The following is a 23,686-nucleotide window of genomic DNA, read 5'->3' as shown; positions in this document are numbered from 1 at the left end:
TTCCCCTCCATTTTGGAAGGATTGTAGAAATCCATAGCAATTTATTCATGAAAATTACATTTATAATATTTATTGATGCAATTTCATAGTATCTAATTATTTTATACACAATTTATTTTCTAAATTATTTTGGATGTGAAACAAAAATGAGTAAAAATTAAACATAATTTTAAAATTAATGTTATATACTTTTATTTATGTACCTTGATTATATATTTAATATGTAGACAATATAGTTATTTTACTCACATATTTTACAATATATAAATATTAATATATATATATATATAAATATATATTAAATTGTTCAAATTATTTTTGGATAAATTACACAATTTGATCTCATATAATAAAAGAGTTATTAATGTCATTAGTATAATAAAAAAATAGTCATGTTTTTCTTTATTATTTATACCAAACAACAAGTGGATGGATTTTAATCTTTCCTCTTAACATACCAATTAAGTTTTTAGAAAGATACAATCCATCCATTTATTTTCCTTCCATTTCCCTCCTCTTCAATCCCTCCTTCCATGTTTCCCTCCTCTCTACCAAACAAAGCCTTAAACACTCTTTATCTCGTCATATTGATGACGTGTTTATTAGTAATCACATTATATATATATATATATATATATATATATTATAATTAAAGTAAGAATTAGACGAAATGTCAAAAAATATATCATTTTCCGTTAACACTAAAAATCAGAAGAAGATCCATACGGAGTAAACGCAAACGAAACTATAAGAAGCGAAAACAAAAAATCAAACAAAACGGTAAATAACTAGCAAGAAGTTGTAAAAAAAAAAAAATCTCGAAATAAGAATGCGAAGCGGTTGGGTAAACAAAAAATAAAAATGTACTTCTTTGGAAGCCTTTTTAAAGGAGGAGGTCATGCAATTTGCCACCTCTTTAATTTTAAGGATTACACCAAAACTATGAAAATTTAGAACTTTTTTTTACCAAAATTTATTATTGCTTATGATTTCACAACTTTGATAAGTTATTGACAAATTTCTTAATAATTAACTGTGTTTATGGACAAACGTTGTAATAGTTTTGGTAAAAAAAAAAAAAAGAGTTTTAAATGGTCGTAGCCTTTTATAATATTAATTGAAGGCAAATAATTGGGCCAGTTTTCCAGTTCTGGGCTTAATCAAGCCCCTACTTCATCAAACGGGCCTAAGTCAGTCTTCACCGTCGTCGTGGTGCAAAGCTTACCTGCCATTTGAGTCACCTCGGACGAACCAGAGAGCTCTCGTCAAAGCATTCACAGAGATCTCCCAACAACGCCAAGCAAAGATGTTGCCAACGGTCTCCAGAGGACGTTCTTCTTCTTCCTCATCGTCTTCTTCGTCTTCCTCTACATTTCGAACTAACCCCGTGTCCGTGCAGTACCTTCGCCGAATCATCAAGGTCTGTTTCTCTGGATCTGAACTCTGAGATTGATGTTTCCGCTCGTTTTACTTTGAGCACTGTTTATTCGTGGCTAGATCATTCGATGCGCGAGAGTTTCGGTCTTGGACCTCGAATATCATCCTTATTTTTTATGTATGTATCGCCGTGACAATATGATTGGAATTTTCGAGCTCAATTAACGTTATTCACGGTTTTAAATTCGAGTTCTTAAACATTCTATTTTGATGTGATCATGTGGTGTAGCTGAGGGAGTTTACGCGAGCTTTGCCTTTTATTGACTTTAAGATTTGGAATTATCGTATGATACATTTTCTTGCTCTGGCGCTTGGAAATGAAGTCTCAACAATAAGATTCTGAGTTTGGATTTTGGAGTGAGGACTCAATTGGCTTTAAATTCCCCTGTATTTTTTTTTAATCGCGTCAAGGGATCCAGATTAGATTGGCGTTTATAGTGTTTCTATATTTTGCGCCACCCTCAAATGGATGTCGTTGCCTTTTTGGGGTTGTCAATGATCTTATTAAGTTCAGGGACTCGTATCATCATCTCTTTGGAGTACATGTACAACAATTTACTCTTTGTTCTTAGGGTCCTTTTGGGGGTTCTTTTTAGTTGGTTAGAGAGTGATCAAAGGTCGCGAAGTTTGTCTTAGCCCGTAGCTTCGTTCATAAGTTACCTAGCCCAAGGAATAGTTATTCATCGTGGTACACTTCAGTGACATATTATACGGGGGATCAACATGGGAGTCTCATATTATCTTAGCTTCTGATTGAGAATGGATTAGTTTTTTCTGATCCTTTTCCCAGATTCATAAAAATTTCAATGTCGTCCTTTCTTCCTAGAGAATTGAAGCCCACAAATGGAAGACACGAGTGAATCCTTCATTTAATGCTAGTTAATGGCTTCCTTATAAGGAGTCAATAAGAAGGGGGTTATCAGGGTCGAATTTGCTAGTATTGCCCCTGAATAAAATTAGCCCACTTTTGGTGTATGCGTAAACTTGTACATCTACTATTTTTTTTTTTGTGTTTTTTGTAATTCAGTATCACAATTATTTTATTTTGTATAAATTAATGGAATTCAGTATCCTACAATTATTGGAGGATTTTACTGCTCTTATGTTTACATTTGCAATTTCAAACTTAATTTCCTGATATTATGGTTTTGCTTATGTTTTTCATGTTTATTTTGATGATTATTCCAGTGGCAACAAATGGATATTGAGTACACGTTTTGGCAAATGCTTCATTTATGCACATCACCAAAAGTTGTGTAAGTTCAAATGTTTGGCTCATCGTTTTTGTAGCAACTTCTCTTTTGTGGCTCAACTATGGGTTTTTTTTTTTTTTTTTTTTTTTTTTTTTTTTTTATTTCTATGGATGATGAAAGATGAAGTTTCGGAGGAAAAGTCACCAATTTCAAATTGTATTTGTGTCTTGCATGTAAATCTATGCTGCGGATTCAGTTATCAGCACACCAAGTATCACAAGCGTAAGTTGTCTATCCATGAATGTACCTTCATTACATTTGTATAGTTTTATTTTTACATAGATGAATGTTTTAAAATATATGGGTTTTATATTCAAGAAAAAAATTCATTTATTTCTGTTTCAAAAGATCAAAGGGAATATATCTCAACAAAGCTTAAGATTTTGTAGTCCAGACTTGTGTTTTAATGTTGTAAAATTGTAATTACTGTAAAAGTATGTTTCGATATTTGATCATATGAATATCTAAATTTTTTTGAGTTTTAAACTCCCCTAGCATGTTCACATACTATGCAGAGTAGTGTAATACGATTCAGTGCTAAATGTGGTTATGTGTATCCTCACAATTATTAATGAGATTATATGTTTGCAAACCTTAGGAACTGAGACTTAGGTTGTTGTCTTTTTAGATAAATGGGACAGAAAACACTCATTAATTCCCGTGAAAATATGTACCGAGGAGGTTATCATTTATAACTGGTAATCTTACTGTAGAGTGGATTGGAATGATTAGCTCATTTATTCTGTTTAAGCAGAACGTATACCATATGATGAGAGAACCATGTACTTAGTATTGAGAATCAATGTCGAAGGAGCTTGTATTTTTGTATCTGTAATCTGCCGAAAATTCACTTCGCAATCTCTGTTTAAGTACATTTTGAATTTATTGGCTATAGCGTCCCTGCTCATTATAGAACTTCTGAATAAGAATTCGATTTATACTTTGTGGTACTAAGACATTTTAATACATTGCAGAAACTAAAAACCAATGGGCACGTGATGACCCCGCTTTTGTTGTGATCTGCAGCCTTCTACTTGTAGTGGCAACGATGTCATATTGTGCTGCGTAAGTTCATTATATATAGACACATATGAGCAATTTATTTATTTATTTTTTCAGTAGAAATAACAAATTTGTAGGAAGAACTCCATTAGAAGCTTACAGAGCACCAATCTCAAATGAGATCTAACACCAAAAAAATTTCTAAGATTGGTACATGTCACATATTGGTGAATAGTTTATGGCTCAATAGAATAATACACTGTAATTCAACGCCCTCGAGGTAGTTTCATCATCTCTATGTAGCTTGTTAAACAAGATCTTTTATTTTATCAGCATTGATTTGCTCATAGGACCTGAGAGGTAGGACTAAGCCGTCGGTCAGTTCACCATTGGTGGAGATTCAAATGTTTTAAGGATCTTCTCTGTCTTCCAGTGTGTAAATACCTAGGTCAAAACTCCCACTTGTCGTTTCTTCTTAAAAGAGAAGAAAAAACTAGTAATTGTTCAATGGTAGGCTCATCCTAATCTAGAATAGTAGAACTCATAATCATGTTCGAGAACTGCTGCTTATCTTGTGTTGCTTTTTATTTAATCTTTTTATATTTTTTTCAGGTATGATCATAGTGTCGGACATGCTGTTTTTGTAGTTATTTCGGTGTTGCTCTTTCATTTTTTATCTGTAGGGATACTTCTCGCCACAATCTGCTGGTAAGACACCACTAATTGCTGACAACATAAGCTTGATGTATGGAATCAATTCAAGTATTTTTGGGTGCTACTATGATGAAAGTTTCTGTCTCTTTGGCCATATAACATTGGAGCTAGATGAAAGTTTCAGCCTCATTTTAGTTATTCATAGAGCTTATGCAATTTTTCAGTCTCATTTCTACATGAAAGTTCCTTTTTTATGCTAGCGGAATCCAGAGTCTATAGTGTTGAACAACATAGACAATGTAACGGAAAATTGCTCGATGTTAATACAGGTTCTTCACTAATTCCTACCTACGAGAAGAAGCTCCAAACAGTCACGTGGTCGAGCAACGAGTTGAATGGCAAGTTTTATCAACTCTTTGTGTACTTAGTTAGCTACCGTAGCACAACATGAAATTAGTTTTTATTTTATTTTATTTTATGTGAAGTATTTGTTTCTATTATCCCTAAAACAAATAATTTTATCTTATGATTTTATCATTCAATCTACTTGTTTCTGGTCTCTGATATTATCTATTTTTGGTCTTCTTGGGGTCGCTGCAGGCTGTATGCATTTGATGTCCACTGCAACTCTTTCTTCCCAATGTTTGTGCTGGCTTATGGTAAAAAAAAAAAAACGATCGGAATACTTTATTTGTTCCTTTCTCTTTCACATTCAGATTGATGGATTTTATGCACCATAATGTAACTGGTCTCTTTGGTTTTGCAGTGATCCACTATTTTCTCTCTCCAATTTTGGTAGCTCATGGTTTTATTCCAGTATTGCTATCAAACTTGCTATTCATGGTGGCAGCTTCGTACTATCACTATCTCAACTTCTTAGGCTATGATGGTAAGTAAAACAGTTTCTCTCCATAGGGCCTAGTGGATAGGACTTTTGTTCGAGTCATTGCGTTATAAATGGTCATTAGAAGTTTTCTTATCTGGGTTTCCCGTGATGAAAAAAATTCATTGCCACCATTTATTGAAATAATTGTGTCCGAAAGATGCGCATTTGGCTACTAATTCAAATTGAAAACTGCCTTTCGTTAAATGTGCAGTTGTTTTGGTATTATTCTTGTTAACATTTCTCTACGTTTGCCATGAGCTTTTTTTTCGTTGGTATTTTGCTAATTCATTAAAGATACTCTAGTATTTATTGTAGTTAATGACAAACCCTCGTAGTATTGAACTCTTGCATTTAATAAATCTTAATTTTCTCGCTTTCCATGAATAAAATGTGAAATTGTTTTATAGCAAACTTTAATATGATTCGACGATCACCTTTAACTTTGTCTATTTCTTTCTGTAATTTTTTTTTCAAGCAGTACTCCCCTTTCTGGAGAGGACCACCATATTCCTATACCCAATCGGTGCTGTCATCGTTCTTTCTCCGATTTGTAAGTTTTCCTAGACTCTCTCCCTTTGCTTTTGGCATCTCTAGGCTTTGCCATATGTTTTATATGTATAGCCTCACCAAAAAATCTCTCATCTGTTGCAGTTATTTTGATCGGCTTTAATCCCTCAAGATACTTTATGAATATCTACTTCAGTCACCGATTATGATTTTATTAGGACCGGAGAGTAAAATGAATGAGGTGGGTTCGCTAATTCAAAGTCAACATCATCTTAAAAAGATGCGCTTTGGAGGCTTCATTTTTCTATTATTTTCTTGGGAAAAAAGTGGGCATAGGAATTTCCACACAGCGAGAGAACTTCTCGGAAAGATATGAGGCTTATAATACCTTGTTGATTTTTGTTGTGTGTTTCTCTTTACCCACAAAAAGTGAAGGTGGTGGTGAAGGAATTAGGGAGTGTCCAAAGTGTTTCTTTTTTTGGGTGTTTCGGAATGTCAGAAGAGTCGAAGGGAGGGTAGGTTTTACTGAAGTTAGGGATTTGAAATGAATATTCTTATATCAAAGTCTCTGTTCTGTACAATGAACACATTTTTTTGACAAAAATATTATATAGATGTTGGGGTCTCTTTTCACTGAGTTGTTGTACCCTCGTGTCTTACCAAGTTTATGTTAATATAATTATAAAGAGAAATCGCGTCATCCAAAAATGAACAAGTAAGCTCTCCATAGTTGATTGATTAAATATAGGTTCATTTACTATATCGGATGCATTTCTAAATTTTCCGGATTGCGTTGCCAAACCAAAGTTTAAGTTTAATATATTAGCATGTGTGGTGTGTGGATAGCTCAAGTAGACGTAATAATTTAGCCTAGTGTTTTTCTTTTTCTAAAATAATTGGTGAACACGTGGCGTGGTAACGTGACTTAAAAACATATGCTTTTCGGTCGTTAAAAAACGAGGATTGTAAACTGACGATATATTTGTTTATCTTGACCTTTGTGTGTTGAAAACCTTGCTTGACAATGATATCTACGAATTTCAAAGCGATAAGGTGGGATCAAAACCAAGTATAATATATCATTATCAGTTACCAACCATATACACCAAAACTCAATGTTTTCTAGCATTAAATATTCTCCACGATCGCTTACATTTTTTTTGCTTCAAAAGCCAAGTCGGTCTCTTTCTCCATCACAATCCAGTTGCCTAATTCCTCCAAATTGTTGTGTGAGATATATATATATATATATATATATATATATATATATATATATATATATATATGTACTAGCTGTTGGGCATCCTCTAATTATGTATTTTGAGCCAAGATAGACAGATACGTTTCATAATTAATTGAGATGAATATTATATCCCACCAAAGTATTTGGACTTTAGTCACTCTACTACCATTTCTAGTTTAATAAATCTTGATTTTAAAACAACCGTAGGTCAAGAAAAGAAAGAAAAAGGAAACTAATGGCTCGTGATCTTCTTAGATGAAAAGTAAAATAACTCAAAATTGTATAGCTTTTACAAAGTCTCTTAATCTTTTGAATGTATGCTTAGCAGAGTCGACGAGTTCCCTAATCATAAAAACAAATATAATTAGTTTCATTTTCTTGATGCATAGATGTCAATAAAGGACGAGTTATATTAACCAAAAGAAAGGTGAGTGCCTTCTCTTTATTGACTTGATTTGTTGCGAACGAACAAATTTATAATAATATGCAAAATTTGTTACTAACAATTAGGCTCGAAATAATTTTGTCTTGGAGTTATTCATGTAGCGTGAAAAAAAAATATTACGAAATTTTTAGTGCGTTTCCGTCTCAGCTATTGAGTTTGTAGTTTATAGTGTTGATTTTCATGGATCTAGAGATGATCCGATCCAAAACCCACTCTTTTTGTAGTAACGACCGATTTCGAGAATTTGCACAGTTCTTATTTAATTATGTGGCAACATATGTCTTTGTATGACTAGTCTCATTTCGGTTACTCGATTTTTCCTCTTGAACGTGTTTGCTCAATAAGTTTCACTCTTACCTTACACGCTAAATGTTACTCTACAGCAAAATTTTTAGATCAAAATGTATTAGAGATCAAATATTTCATAGGTGTCGTTTATGTCTATTAAACGATAAACACGATATGTTGTTTTTCTTTTATTTCTTTCATTGTATTTTCATTTATTTTCTTAATGTCTCATGGCTATATAAAGCCTTATACTTGTACTTTTCTCTTTAAGATTGGAATAAACATTTTTCACCCTCAATCATTCAAGATGAGAATTAGTTTTTCCCTAATTCTCAAATCCAATTTCTATATATCATAACCTAGAAATGTAATAAAATGTTGTCAGCTAAAATATCTAGTTGTACAATCAGGGACGAAGCCAGGGCTAATATGCGAAAAAAAAAGTTGCGGAGAGCTAATTTGTAAATATTTGGGATAAATTAAAAAAAAATTAAAAACTATGAAAAAAGTGTAATTTTTTTAGGGGTATTATAACACCCCTGAGCACTATGTGGCTTCGTGCCTATGTACAACAACAACAACAACAACAACAACAATAATAATAATAATAATAATAATAATAATAATAATAATAATAATAATAAAAACAATAATATTAATAATAATAATAATAATTTAGTAACACAAATGAACCTATAAGATTTAGATGTAGCCACATTTTGATGAAGTTTTGGGAACTATCCACATGTTCTAACTTATTCAATTTTTTGTCTAATTTAACCTTTAACTTATCCGCCTAAAAATCCTTGTAATTATTATAAATAATTAAAACAAAAACAAATCAATGACGCATGTTAAATGGGATCCGACTTTCAAGAACCAATTTGATATACTGACTTTCTTAATTAAAAATAAAAATTTCCACAAATTTATGAAGAACTGCACAAGATTTTTTAAATATAAGCTTCATTAATTTTATTTTTTTCCAGTTATTTAAAAAAATATTCATTTATTTCCATAAAATTTCAGAAAATTTCTTGTTATTATAGAAAAAATTACATAAATTTACAGCTTTTCAAAGACAGAGCTTGGAGTATTTGGTCCGCGTGGCATTGAGAAAAATAACGACGATAATGATGACCCTGAAGTTTTGTTATTCCTTGACCTCGAAAACACGGGTCAAAGGAACACATAATCGGCGTTCGAGAGCGGGTGAGAGAGAAAAACGTGGTTCAAAATAAAAAGGGTGAGTGAGAGAGAGAAAAAAAATTAGTTGAGGGCTTTAGTTACCTAAATCGTAAAATTTATTTTAAGATCAGCGGTGAAGACCACTTCTCGCCGGTGATTGAAAAATGTAGCAATGACTGGATTCCGGCGAAATTCTACGGCAGTAGACAAGACCTTTCATCCAACACAATAGGTATATTTTTTAAGCTCTCTTCATCACAAATCCGTAGGACCGTATATCACTCAATTTCGAGTTCATATGAGGAAGATATGGATTTTTTAAGTTTTGATGAGAAAAAAATAAAGAGAAATCATATGAGAGAGAGAGAGAGAGTGACGAGCAGAAGCAAAAAAAAAAGTGAAAAATAAATGCGAGTCATTAAATGCAAAAAAAAAAAAAAATTCCTTTAAACGAATGACAAACTAAGAATTTAAAATGGATTATTCGATTGCCACATCAACAACTTGACTATTTGTTAAAGATTTTGGAAATAAATTTCATAAACTGGGCCTCAAAAGTAGCAAAATATCAAGGCTAGACTCATTAGTTGGAAAATATTTAAAATTGAACTTTTGTCCATAATTCGGACAAAAATACGCTTTCAACCTATTTATCTTCTTTCTCTCTTATTCCCACTATTCATTCTCACTCTAAAACTCAAATATTCTCTCTAGCTATCAAATATCTCTCAAATCCTCTCTATTTTGGTAGATTTCGTGGAATTATGGTACGTTAACTTAGTCCTTTTATATAAGTTTTTTTTCTTTTTCCCGAATAGTATAAGATGTAGAATATAAAAGTCGTTCAGATCTGATTTAATCGTGAAAAAATCTAGGTTTTAACCATAAATACGATAAGATACGATAGGATAAGATGAGATTTAACATGTTTTTCGATGAAATTCAATAGATTTATAAAAAAGTACGATAGGAATTTACATGTTAGAAAATACGATGCCATATGAGGACGTACGACGCCATATGAGGACCTACGATGCCGTACGATACAATATAATGAGATACGATTGAACAATGCTATATACAATGATGTGTTAATTTTGCTTAATTTTGGTTGTTTTTGCAATTTTTTTTTATCTTGGTTAGCGGCATTTGGAAGAAAAAAAAACACTTATGGATGTTCACGAATGCTGATACATATGCTTTTGATGTTTCGAAAGACATAACTTATACAGAGTTAGTGGATAAGATATACGAGATGATCGATGTAGATAGATTCACGTTTGACTTAAAACTTGAAGTCCCATACGGAATGGGTACGATTCCGATGGCTACTGCGATTTTGAAGAACAATGCTAACATTTCGTATTATATTAAGCACATAGATCGTACAAGATTCTCACTTTGTGTAGGCTTGGTAACGAAATAGACTGTAGCGTCAAGTCCATATCGAGGAGTATCTAAAGGGAAAAACGTGATGGTTGAGGAATTGTCTTGCTTTGAATTGAACAAGAGACGGAATAATCTTATTATCAACGATTGACACAATGGTTCTATAATCAGCAACGGACACAATAGTGGAAAGACGAAGATGACTTGTATAAGGGTGACGAAGATAACGTGTACAAGGGCGATGAAGATAACGTGTACAAGGGTGACATACATGATGAATACATAGTGATCGAGATGATGGATACAATAGTGACAAAGATGAGGAATTTGAAGAATTCGCGAACCCTGAAGAATATGAAGAATTTGTAGCAAATGTTTCAGTACCCTCGGCTCATCGTCAATCATAATTTGAGCCTCCTATAATAGGGTTACCAATGGAGTGCCTGGAAAGCGCATGAGTTCATCCCCGATGATGTTGTGAAGGAAGAACCAAGTCAATATCCAGATTCTTCTGCAGGTAATATAAATTAGTTGTACTTAAATTCGCAAATGAAATATATTACGTTATTATAATTTAAACCATTGAAAGTAACAGGTAGCTCAAAAGAATTATATCTTGGGCAGTAGTTTGAGAGAAATAAAGAATTGAAGAAACATATCCACCTATACGCTCTGAAACATAGTTTCGAATTTAGAGTGAAATCTCCTTAAAAAAGGAAATGGTATATCATATGCAAAAATGAGAAATGCACGTGGAAGCTGAAGGGAATTGTGCAGTGGTCTGATATGTGGCAGATTACGTCTTACAAGAATAGATACCGTTCGCGTGTGGTTCGAACAAAGGGCCATCGAGGAGCTGCACCATGGGTCATTGGTCACGTCTTCAAAGAAAAGTATACAATTAACGCTTTGGCTGAATATTCGGCACATAACGCCAGAGAGGAAGTCAAGACAAGATGGGGTGCTAACATATCGTATATGAAGACTTGAAGATTCAGAGAGCAAACTATTAGGTACGTGAGGGGTACACCAGAACAATATTATCATAAGTTGTTGTCTTGGCTATATATGTTGCAGTAAAATAATTCTCAGACTTTGACTGACTTTGTGAAAGACGTTGATAAATTCAAGTACGCTTTTTTTTTCAATCGGGACGTGTTGTAGAGGATTCAATTCATGTCATCCGGTCATGTCATTGTACAATGCATTTTTTAAAATAAAATATGGTGGATAGTTGCTCTGCCCAATTGCAATGGATGCATTTGGGGTCGTAGACAACGAGTGTCAGGCTTCGTGGATTTGATTTTCAAGGAAGTTGAGAGAACCTATAGGTGAAGACGTAACAGATTTGACGTTCATATCTAATTAACATGTTTGCATCATACATGGAATCGAAGTTCTGTTCTCTGGTATCCATCATCGAGTATGCTACCATTATTTACAACTGAATGTACAACTTAAGTTCAAGACTGATCATTGTCGTATTAAACTCAATGCTACCGTTTATGCCTTCAGTAAGACAACACTCGAAGCTCATTTTAGACAGTTGAGACGGAAAGATTTCGAGATGGAAAAGTATTTTGAGGAAGTGCGTATTGATCGGTGGGCCAGAGCATTCTTTGCTGGAAAACGGTAAAACTCTACCTTTGTCATTTTGAATTTTATAAGAATGATATAACTTTGCTAATATGTTATTGTTTTGTACGTATTAGGTCCGACTTAATGACAATCAATAATTCATAAAGCTTCAACGATAAGACGAAGACTACTAGAAAGTTTTCCATTGCCACCTTGCTTAAGTTCATTCGATTCACACTCAAAACTTGGTTTTTCAATCGAGAAGAGATCGCTAACAAATTGGATACAAAATTGATGACTTAATGACAAGCAATAATGCAGACAGCTTCAACGATAAAACGAGGAATGCTAGAACGTTTCGCATCACCACTTTGGTTAAGTTCATTCGATTCACACTCAAAACTTGGTTTTTTTTATCGAGAAGAGATCGCTAACAAATCGGATACAAAATTGAAAACAAAGTTTCAATACGATCTCGGTCATCTGAATAACAAGATATAATACGTCACGGCGTATGGACTTGGTCTATATGAGTGTCATGTCAAAGACGTAAGAAGGGATTTTGATGTAGATTTGTTGGCGAAGAGTTGAACTTGCGGACTACCACAACTATTAGGAATCATGTGCAAGCATGCCAACGCATCAGCACATCATCGAAGTGTCAAGATCTACACATTATGCAATCCGTTTTATTTAAAGGAGACTTGGATGGAATATTACAAGGAAGCGATATATCATGTTGGGAATGAAGAACAATGGAACGAAAGAGATGAGCTACAAATATGAAGGTTGACTTACCTAATGATTTATAGAAATATATTAATTTCATAGTAAATTTTTTTTCTAATATCTGGTCCAGCTTCATTCTGTGTAGTCTATGACCGACTGTTCGTACTCAAGGCATGCATGATTATCCCCTGAGATATCTTCATTTCATTCCACATATATCCTCCGTCACAAAAAACTAAGCGGGATCTTTCGGACTAGTGGGATCTTCTGGACAAGCGGAATCTCCTTGTGCTGGAGCTCTGGGACGAAGAGGTTTGCATTGCAACAATAATATAACAAACTCAATTAAATTTAAGAAGCTATTCATGATTCATAAATACTTTTTCTCTTTTATTTTCTAATTAATGACACCTGATGAGGAGGTCGAGGAGTTTCTGAAACATGTTCAGCGTCGTCGTCTGATTCTTCATCGTATTCGTCATGTCCGAACACGCCAGCTTCTTTTGCAGTTCATGCTACTAGGTAAATATAATCTTCAATATTATGTGGCTCCACGACGTCATCGCCCTCCACATATTTCGGATATAGAGATTTGCGAGCCTGTGTCTCTAGCAATGTGGTCTCAGCATCTGAAGAATGCCCAACTAAAACACAATAAACTTTATAAATATTTAAGTTACTAGTTTTTTTGTATTTAAGTTATAAGTAGCTACCGTTTTCTCGGAAAGAATCTCATCGACGTCTTTGCTCATAATGACTACGTTGCTTGACCATGTATGCATCCTCGGCACTTTCTTACCAGCATTGATATGGAATTGTATTCCGATCAATGAGATAGCCTCGGACGTGCAGTAATGAACGATGTGCAAATTACCCGTCAACGTATACTTGGCCTTCTTTTGTGTCACACTCGGCTTTTACTTCAAGTTAACCTAGAGACTAGAGAAAGTCTTGGCAAACTGATATTTCCCCAACACATGGTGTAGAAGATGGAAGGTCTTCAACGATACGCAAATATTTCTCGAATATTTTTCTTCGATGTTTTTGTTGCCCGGTTGTCCAAGTAGATACCCTATAACGAAGACACAAAGACCAAGCTTCAAAGTATCGTCCGGATCTTGGAAAACATTTAAAGCCGTGACCAAGTCACTGAACTTGGGACTTGAAACCCATTCAGATGCACTACAATCAGCCTATTGTTATTGCGCTCATCTTGCTCATCTTTAGACGGACCATCATCAAGACTTAAGTCGTATATCAAAGAATATTCGAGGCATCCAAATCTCACTCTTTGTCTGCTTAATCTTAAATGTATCTCTCCCCGTGTCGTTGGATCGATCTTACGCTAAAAGGACTGTGTATCAGAACTGGAGAAATATTGAGTTCGCTCCCCCCTAAAAAATTGCTCGAACAGAGTTCTAACAAGTCGATCTAGGAGATCAAAGTCTACAAATTTTTGTTTTAGTCTTCAAGACACTGGTCGTCCCACCATACGTGATTCGACCTGTGAAAGCCACGTCGTAAATAAACGTCAATTCATTTTGTGTGTTAGTGGCTTTTATTTTGGCATTTAGAGAACCAACCCTATAAAGACATACGGCATAATTCACCCTTTCCTATTTCAGGCATTCTAAATAAAGATAAAGAAAAGAACCAGACGTACATTCACAACAAACAATCATAAGCGATCCGTAGGTCATTCAATGGCATTCCTATACCGCCGGGAAGTTAATGAATTTATCCTAAAAAAGAAAAAAAAAACCAACAAAAATTGATGTTTGTATTGTATAGCATCGTACAAAATCGTATAACATCGTAGACTATTGTACGTCATCGTACAACAAAAAAAGTTGACTAAACACAAACCAATTGTTTACCATCATACAAATTAAGAATGTCATCGTATACTATAGCATCCCATCGTAGATTTTATGTAGCTCATCGTATCCTATCATATTTTATCCCCAAATTCAAAACTTAATTTTTCAAATCCGATCTAAATCATCAAATAACTATTCTAACTATCCTATATGTTTTTCAACACGTGAAAATAATTGAAAACAACAAAACACTGACTTCTTATGGCATTTTGAGAGCTCGAGTTCAAACCAACTCCGACACCATAGTCTACCCTCGTACGACGTCGTCTGATCCCTACGCCGTCGTATTTTGTCGTACACGGTCGTATCCTGTTGGAGGGTGAAAGTGGAGAGAAACCGAGGAGGGCATTGTGAGTGTGAGAGTGTATGAGAGAAAAAATAAACATGAGTTTATTTGGTCAGAAGAGTATTTATATCTTTTTTTTTTTTGAACAAAAATCAATTTTTAGATATTTTCTAACTAGGGATCCAGTCTTGATATTTGCTACTTTTGAAGCCTAGCTTATGAAATTTTTCTTTGAAAACGTAGGCTAAATCGAAAATCCTTAGTTTGAAATGGGCGCCTAGTGTCAAATCTCTTATAATAATAATAATATGGGCCGGATGCACGTTAGATGGAGGAAGCTATGTCCCCTACTTTTTTTTAAACTCTTTTAGTCATTTTCCATTTCTAAATTTTTGTAATAGCTTTTTATTTGATCCTTTTAATAATAAAAAAAGTAGGAAACACCCAAAAAAAAGTTGCCAAAGAAGTTGGTATCTTTCACTATCATTTAGAAAGTCAGTCAAGTGGTGAAATGCAACCACAAGCACAACACAACGAAATCGCAATACACATTTTTCAATAGAATTAATTTAATTAAACCACAAATGTCACACATAAAAACAACATAAACAACCACGACACTTTGAGCAAATTCAAAAGAAGAAGAATACAAGAAAAAGCAAACATGGTGTTTCCACATAATTTGTTGTAGGTATTTCAATATGTTTTTTTGTTTTGTTTGTGATAACATGTAATTAATTAGTTGTCAAGGGCTTTCCAGTCTTGAGGGTTGCTTCCGGCAACATCAACGACGAACCGATACCTTACGTCGTCGTTCTTCTCGAGGCGTTCAAGAGCTGTGTTTATGTAATCCATTTTTATTATTTCGATCGTCGAAGTCAACTCTTTCTCTTTGCAAAACTCAAGCATTTCTTCTGTTTCCTTCATGCTTCCAATGAAGCTTCCCGTGATTGACTTCCTTCCTATATATATAAATACACAAATTAATATTCCTCTCCAATCATGGAAACAAATCATAGAGATTTTTATTTTATTTTATTCAGCAATAGAGATGGAATGTTACGGAATGCAAGGGCTAAAATAATATTATTATCATTATGTATATAACGTAGGAGTTTTTTGCTGTGGCTTGAATTAAAAGATATTATTTGATTATTATGCCTTGACGCTCAAAAATTTGTTTTCTATATTATATCTTACTCGATTTCAATGTTAGGTATATAAGGTCTTTTCTTTATCATTTGCTTTAGGAAAAATGATATGAAATAGCCAATTCAAACTATGATTTTTGCAAAATAGCCATAGTTTTATTAGGTATAGCAAAATAGCCAATTGAGAGTACTACGACTTTTAATCCTACCTCGATTAATTTTAATTTTCATAAAGCTTACATTCTATCTTTATAGTTCGTTGGGATTAAATTTAATCCAACCTAGATTAATCTTACTTTGGCTAATTTACTTATAGTTGACAAACTATGGCTATTTTGCAAAATGTTAAGTTCTATTTGGCTATATAGCCGCTTGACCCTTTGCTTTATTATCCTAATATGGATGTTGTCAAGTTGTTATGTCCTAAAGGAGTCGTTTAGTTGAAAAATAAGAAAGTGTTTCGGGTACGAAAATAAGAAAAATTTCATCAAAACAAGAAAATATGTCACACTGAAACTAAAGCAATATCCTAATCATATAGAAAAACCAACTTCCAAATGTTTATGTCATTTAAAGCAGTTTGTGGTTCCCATGCAACCGAAAGTCTCTATACTTTATATTTCTAAATTATTTCAAACTGAATGAAATAGTACCCAAAAAATATAAATATTAAAAAAAATAACTATTTATAGTTGAAAAGTTGGTATTTATAATATTAGTAAATTCGAATTTTTTTTTTCTCTCAAAACCAACCAAAAATATAATTATAACAAATGTATTAGTGGATCTCATAAGATGTGTCAACAAATCCATAATATTTGTTAACATGTCAATAAATCACGGATTTGTTGATATGTATTACAAATTATGAATTTATTGATATACTATGGACCCACTAATCCCCATCAATTTTTACTAGTATTCAGATTCAAATATATATATATATATATATATATATATATATATATATATATATATAATTTTTATTCTTATAAAGCTCCTCTCTTATAAAAACTTATTATTTTTTTCTTTTCTTTTTATATAAACGACTAATTTTAATTCTCGTCTAAGGCCTTGTTCGACCCCTAGTTAATATTAGAACGTACCGAGCATGACCATGGGGGTGATGAACTGAAGGGGAGTGTTGATAACGCCCATCAAGATCAACTTGCCGTCGAGCTTCAACATCGAGAGGTAGGGCTCGAGAGGGTGGGCCACGGGGATGGTGTCGATGACGTAGTCGAAGGAGTCGAAAACGGCCTGCATTTTCTCGGAGTCAGAGCCCACAATGTATTCGTCGGCCCCGAGGTGGTCCAAGGCCTCCTCCCTCTTCTTGTCCGACGAGCTCACCACCGTCACGTGGTGCCCCATTGCCTTCGCGATCTTCACTCCCATGTGGCCCACTCCTCCGAGGCCCAATATGCCCCCCTTGAGCCCGCTCGCCGTCAGCCCAAAGTGCTTTAGTGGGCTGAATATTGTCACCCCTGCGCAAAGGAGAGGCGCCGCCTGCTCCGGTACCATCCCCTCCGGAATCTTCACTACGAATCTATAAAAAAAAAAAATTATATACATTAATATGATTATCAACAATTTTTCATACCCTCTTTAATAAGTATTATATCTGGTCATTGATTCTTCTTAATTATTTCTTGTATCAATTTCTTTTGTATTGTATTTCAGATTTAAGATCCTAAAGTCTAATTATAAGAATGAGACGGTCTTGAATATTTGATATGAAAAACCTTAAAATAATTCAAAGAACCCCCCCACCAACTTTTTGTTGTACCCAAAAAAAAAAAAAAAAAACTTACCATCTACCATGTACTACATCATGTTTTCTACTCAATTGCCAAAGATACAAAATGTTAATCGCCCCCAATTGAAAAAAAAATATATATAAATATATATTTCCAGATGAGCATGCGTATCTTTCCTAATTAATTACTATATCGTACGATTATTTAGATGGAAGACCCATAAATAATTGATCTGAAAGCCAGAATGTGAGGGTAAATTAATGAAAAAGAAAGGGTACATACTTTTGATCAACGATCATGGCCTGAGAGAAGCCGCCCTGGGTGGGCTTGCCGTCGGACCAGACGTGGTTGTAAGACCAGACTTTCTGGTTGCAGTACTGCTCGCTGTCGGCCTTGCAGGGCTTGCAGGTCTTGCAGCATCCGACGATGCAGCCCGCTCCGACCACGTCGCCCACTCTGTACTTGCTCACACCGGATCCCACCTCCAACACCTCTCCCACCACCTCGTGCCCTGGCACCATCGGGTAGTGAGACATTCCGAGGTCGTTCTTGATCTGGTGGATGTCCGTGTGGCACACCCCGCAGTATATCACCTTTATGTACACGTCATCTGGACCAGTCTCCCTGAACATATATACATATATATCTTATTATTACTATATATATAATTAAAAAAAAACAAATGAATATATGTATATATTGTATACCTGAGAGTGTAGGCGTAAGGAGAGAGGACTCCGGTTGAGTCTCTGGCTGCCCATCCCACCACGCCTCTCTTTGCCACTTCGTTGCTTCCCATCTTTTCTTCTTTCTTGTTTGTGTTCTTTTGAAGGTCACACAGAGAGAGAGAGAGAGAGAGAGAGAGACAGAATTGTGGGTGGTGCGTTTCTCTCAAAAGCAACAATATATATATACAACTATGTAGTGAAAGTGTATGTGTGTATCGTATATGGGAAATGGATTAGCGTTACAGAGGGGGGTAGGTGAGTGGGGGAGGGAATTATCGCCTGTCTGCTGCTGCACTGCACCACAAACACAACACCAAGGGGGTTTTAGGTATTTTAATGATTGGGCATCACCTGATAAGAGAAATATATACTAGATAATCTTAGATGGTATTTTTTAATTATTATTATTAAAAAAGAGGTATATTTATAAAAGTAAAAAAGGAAAAAAGATGAAAAGTTGATCACACTGCAAATATACAATTATAACAAGAATCGCGACTAATCAATCTTTTTGGATAATGCGAGCCACTATCGGATTCTTCTATATACATTCAATTGTTGCATTCAACAAATTATTGCATTCTCGGATCCTTTCGTTCTTGGGTTTTTCGACCGAAATCCAATCCGCTCCTATAGAAAAATAAAATCAGATCTAAGATTCGAATATAGATAATGAAATTAAAACTATATAAAATGTTACAAAAATCAAATTTGTATATCTGAATTATTGAAACATCTAATACAAATAAAAAAAAATATATTTAAAATTCATCAACGATATCTCACGCAAAGACTTGCAAAAGAACGAATCTCCATTGAAATACACTAAATTTGATGTAAAATTATACAATTTAATGTAAAAACTACACTATTTATAGAGTTTTGATGAAACCATTGAAATAATTCAACACCATTTTATGAAGTTTTAGAGTTCTCCATTTTAGGATTCCCAAACATTAATTAGTAATAGCCAGCATCAATATAATAGATAAAGTGTAATTCAGGGTCCTTAGTCTTCAAGACCCTACTTGCCCGAATCCAAATCTAGATGCCAAACAAACGGAAGACGATCTGGACCACCGATGAGCTTCCCGGATTATCAAATCCATACTTGATATAAGGGCACATATGCAATAATATGCTTTTGAATTCATTTAAATTATATATTGTTAAAGTGAAAGGAAGAAGCATGTTCCTATTACTTTTCAATAAATAGTCCATCTCTACTATTCACAAGATTTTAATGAAATTATTCTGAATATAATAAGGAAAAAGACAGTCGAATAATTTCATTTGGTTCTTATTCTATACAAAAGAATCTGCACATACATTACAAAACAATATATGTACAATAAAATAATATAGTTTTAATATGGAAGATTAAAAATAATATAGTTATTTATGAATAAATTGATCTCATATATAAAGAAAAATATACGCCTGACAAAAATTTTTATAGAGAATAAAGAACGGACAATTTTTCTAGAGCAAATTTGAAAATAAAATGCTTATTTTATAAGAGCACATAATTATGATTTACATTACGGCAATTTTCTCGAAGCTGGCTCTTATTTGCTTGTTTTTCGTGTATATGAAAAGTCTTGTGAGAAAAACAGAGGTTTTCCCCTCCCTCAAAAAAACAAAAAAACAAAAAAAACAAAAAACAAAACAAGAGTTTTCCGGCTTGTAAATTGTCCGATCTTCATACATAATACTCGTGAAAGGTCAATACTTTTGTCTCTTGCCTATATATGCATATAATTTTATATGGGACCCACTTAGTATTATGTTCCTTCCAATCCTAGTAGTAGTAGTTGACTTGATTCTATCACCACCAAATTGGTTGCACGTTCTCTCGGGGTAGACACGGAAGCATCTGATTTTTTTATTTTTAACTAAAAAAACCTCATGCAAACGTCATTTTTTAATCTTAAAAAAAGACAGAAAAATCAATATCGCGGGAGTTGGTGAGCGAAGTTTTATGAATGCCCTCAGGCAGAGGAGTTGATAAACTCGATGTTAACGTTCAAGAAAACTTCGCAGCATATAAATGGAATGAGATTGAGTCCTCACTAAAGCAGTTTAATTTAGTGTACTTTTTAGAGTCGTAGAAAACTGAATTTCTTTGTTTTCTATATAGTGGTTTATATAAAAGTTTCACCTTTCATTGAAAAACACAAACCAGCATTGAAACTTGCTTCAACGTATTTTGCTTATCACATAAACAGTAGGGAAAATATAAACCTTCTAGTTTTTAGAAGGAAAAAAATTTATTTTTACTAATCAAATCATCTTCTATTAAATTTTTAATTAAATTATTCAAATATTATGAAAATAACACAACTAATTTCTACGTCTTGTTTAATTTGACATATTTTCTTATTTTTTAGATAATTATGCTAGAATTTTAATAGAAAGAGTTTAAATGAACTATATGACTAGCTCTCTCAAGTGACGGAACCTGAACTTTAAGTTAGAGGGCAAATTTGAAAGAAAAAAATCAAGGGGAAAAATTTGAAAAACTATATAAATTTGAGAAAAAAAAAAATATAAAAATATTAAAAAATTTAGAGTAAAATTTACAATTTCTAAAAGTTCAGGAAGAACATTTGTCCTTCTGAATATGAGGGGGTTCAGCCACTGGCTCTCCCTAGTTTTATAGCAAACTTTTTAAATATATTGCAATAATATATATTTAGCGTAATGTTTATGTTAACTGAGTAAGTGTAATGAATCAAAATGACTAAATGAGTATAATAAACCTTTTATAATTTTTTTTTTTACAAAGATGACTAAAATTAAAGAATTTGATTGTTACAGTGAAACTGTGTTTTTTAATTCATTATAGTTTTTGAAATTATAAACAAATTATTAACTTTGTAATTCGGTTTATGTTGTTTAGTATGGATGTCATTAATTTTTTTCTTTGTTTTTTTAAATTTGTTTTTACAAAGATGACTAAAATGTAACAAAATAAATAGTACAATGACCATATTTCTAATAAAATTAATTTAGAGACCAAAAGGTCACATGTATATGAATTATTTGACTAAATAAATATTTTATTTAATAAAAAAAGGTTTTTTTTTTTTTTTTTTTTAATTTAGTCGAGCACCAGATTGATCACAATTGATTTGCCAACTAAAACAGAAGATAATACAGGGAAATATAATATATTAAGAGAATTTAGTAGTTTCTAAGTGCTAAGGAGGCCAGCTGTTCCCTCGCACTACATGTTCATTATCTACAATGATTGAGTAAAAATCAACGTTTGAGGTAACGCATAATAAAAGCAAATCATGGCTGCTATATTATGCAGCATATAAGTAATATTCCAATACTTTTTTTTTTTGCCTTTTTGTGCGTCTGTGCGAGCAAATCAGTTGTTTAATTAGTATTTTTTTTAAGGGTATCTACTGCTAATGAGAATTAAACCGACAACTTTCAATTTGGAGATGAGTAGAACTATCACTAGATCAAATTAAGTACTACATCATTTCTTGTACTTGTGAATCAACACGAACCAATAAGGGTGTGCACGATTCGGTCCGGTCTAAAATCGGTCAAAAAATCAAACCGAACCGGTTTAAAAGGTTTTAAAAAAATTAAACCGGATCGAACCAAATAAGAAAAAAAAAACCATACCGGACCAAACCGGTTAAAACAGTCCGATCCGGTTTAAACCGTTTAGACCGGACCGTTTTGGACCGTTAGACCATTTTAAATCGGACTGTTTTATTTTAACCTATTTTTATTTATATTTCCTAACATAATATTCGGTCCGGTTCTCTTTTAGACCGTTCTAGACCAGACCGATTTAGACATATTTTTTTAATAATTTTTTTATTTAAATACTAAGCGGTCCGGCCCGGTCTAAACTGCGGTTTAAAATTTTTAGACCGGACCGAACCGTTTAAAAGTTCAAACCGGACAGGACCGGACCGGTGAAATTTTAAACCGTTTAAAATCGGACCAACGGTCTAAAAATCAACGGTCCGGTCCGGTTTATGGTTTTATCGATTTTTTTGCGTCGTCCTACGAACCAATAACTTAATGGAGCAAGTATTTATTTCAAGCTTGGGCAACTAATTAAAGTAGGATTTTTGGCTCAAAGAATCTTTAACATTTTATGATAGTGTCAGTTTAGTCCTTAAACTATTTTTTGAAGCATTTTGATCCTTAACCTATTGATTTTGTAGCATTTTGGTATTTGTTAGATAAAATATAGTTTATTTTATGAAGTTATGTACTTATAAACTTAAAACATGTTAATGTACTAAAATAAATTGTTAATTTTAAAAAATAAATTTATTAAATTATATGTTGATCCTAAAAGCACTAAAAAAGATTATACAATATTATATCTTTAAAGCATTATGAATGTTACTTTTTTTTTATACTTCTTAAAATTATAAACAAGTTATTTTAGTTTGTAAATACGTTTTAAATTGATTAAGTGTCGATTTTTATAAAGATTATATTATTTTTTTCAAAAAAGATCAAAATGCTACAAAATCAATAGATTAAAGATCAATATACTTCAAAAAAAAAAATTAGGGATCAAAACGCCATTATCATAGGTTAGGGACTATTTGCACCAAAAATTCATCAAAGTAATACCAAGTGGGCAAATATTTGCATTCTTTGGTTCCTTATTTAATTCCCATTTAAGAACTAATAAACTATCCCTAAATGATTTTTTTAAAAAAAAGAGTATATAAATCGTAAACCGCAAAGCGAGTCATATTGATATTATGATAATGTAATCCCAGTCATGAAAAAAGAGAATATTGCCAACTTTTTCTAGGTCTAGTAGGTAGAAAGAGTTCATCAGGATTGTACAACTGTTCTAATTTGTTTTAAAAGAAATCAGATAAATTACGCAAGCTTATTTAGATAATGACACATTGTTATACTTACAGGAGATAAGCTTCGACGTTGACTATATGAGAAATCTCTAGGAACATTTCCATGCATACATAATTAAGTAAATTAATATTGCTAATTAACTAACTTTAGATCCCTACACTTGATGATTAATTGTTCCACGTCATGAATGTAATGCTGTCTAAACTCTTTTAATTCAATGCTTACTTCTTGATTTTATATATATTTTAATTTCCTTATATATATATATATATATATATATATATATATATATATCAGTTCACCTACCTCTTTTTAACATTTTGTGATCAATATTAGTAAAGATGGTTTCAACGATCTCAAGTCAAGGCAATTACATTAGTAATGCGATAATATTATAGAAAATAAAAAGATAGATG

At 33.0% G+C, this 23,686-nt stretch overlaps 2 protein-coding genes across 2 annotated transcripts; one reads left to right on the top strand and one right to left on the bottom strand.

Annotated features, from left to right (window-relative positions):
• Nucleotides 1–1,181: 1,181 nt before the first annotated feature.
• Nucleotides 1,182–6,376, top strand: LOC149389185 (UNC-50 family protein). The gene is made up of 10 exons (XM_089624779.1): nucleotides 1,182–1,420; nucleotides 2,626–2,693; nucleotides 2,887–2,912; nucleotides 3,665–3,755; nucleotides 4,305–4,400; nucleotides 4,676–4,744; nucleotides 4,947–5,005; nucleotides 5,113–5,235; nucleotides 5,711–5,782; nucleotides 5,884–6,376. Exons 1-10 carry the CDS (start codon nucleotides 1,307–1,309, stop codon nucleotides 5,946–5,948), a joined length of 783 nt encoding a protein of 260 aa, XP_089480905.1. The 5' UTR covers nucleotides 1,182–1,306; the 3' UTR covers nucleotides 5,949–6,376.
• Nucleotides 6,377–15,316: 8,940 nt separating this feature from the next.
• Nucleotides 15,317–18,572, bottom strand: ATCAD4 (GroES-like zinc-binding alcohol dehydrogenase family protein). The gene is made up of 4 exons (XM_089621943.1): nucleotides 18,381–18,572; nucleotides 17,956–18,297; nucleotides 17,023–17,462; nucleotides 15,317–15,727 (listed from the first exon to the last, which is right to left on the bottom strand). The coding sequence occupies exons 1-4, from the start codon at nucleotides 18,470–18,472 to the stop codon at nucleotides 15,504–15,506; spliced, it is 1,098 nt and encodes a 365-aa protein (XP_089478069.1). The 5' UTR covers nucleotides 18,473–18,572; the 3' UTR covers nucleotides 15,317–15,503.
• Nucleotides 18,573–23,686: the final 5,114 nt, after the last annotated feature.

This window comes from Urtica dioica, chromosome 8 (assembly GCF_054948205.1).
Source record: "Urtica dioica subsp. dioica isolate 48M chromosome 8, U.dioica_male_clone48M_v1_H2, whole genome shotgun sequence".
NCBI classification, from domain to species: Eukaryota; Viridiplantae; Streptophyta; class Magnoliopsida; order Rosales; family Urticaceae; genus Urtica; species Urtica dioica.
Note: the sequence above shows the minus strand (reverse complement) of the source record. Positions and strands in the feature narration are given on the sequence as shown.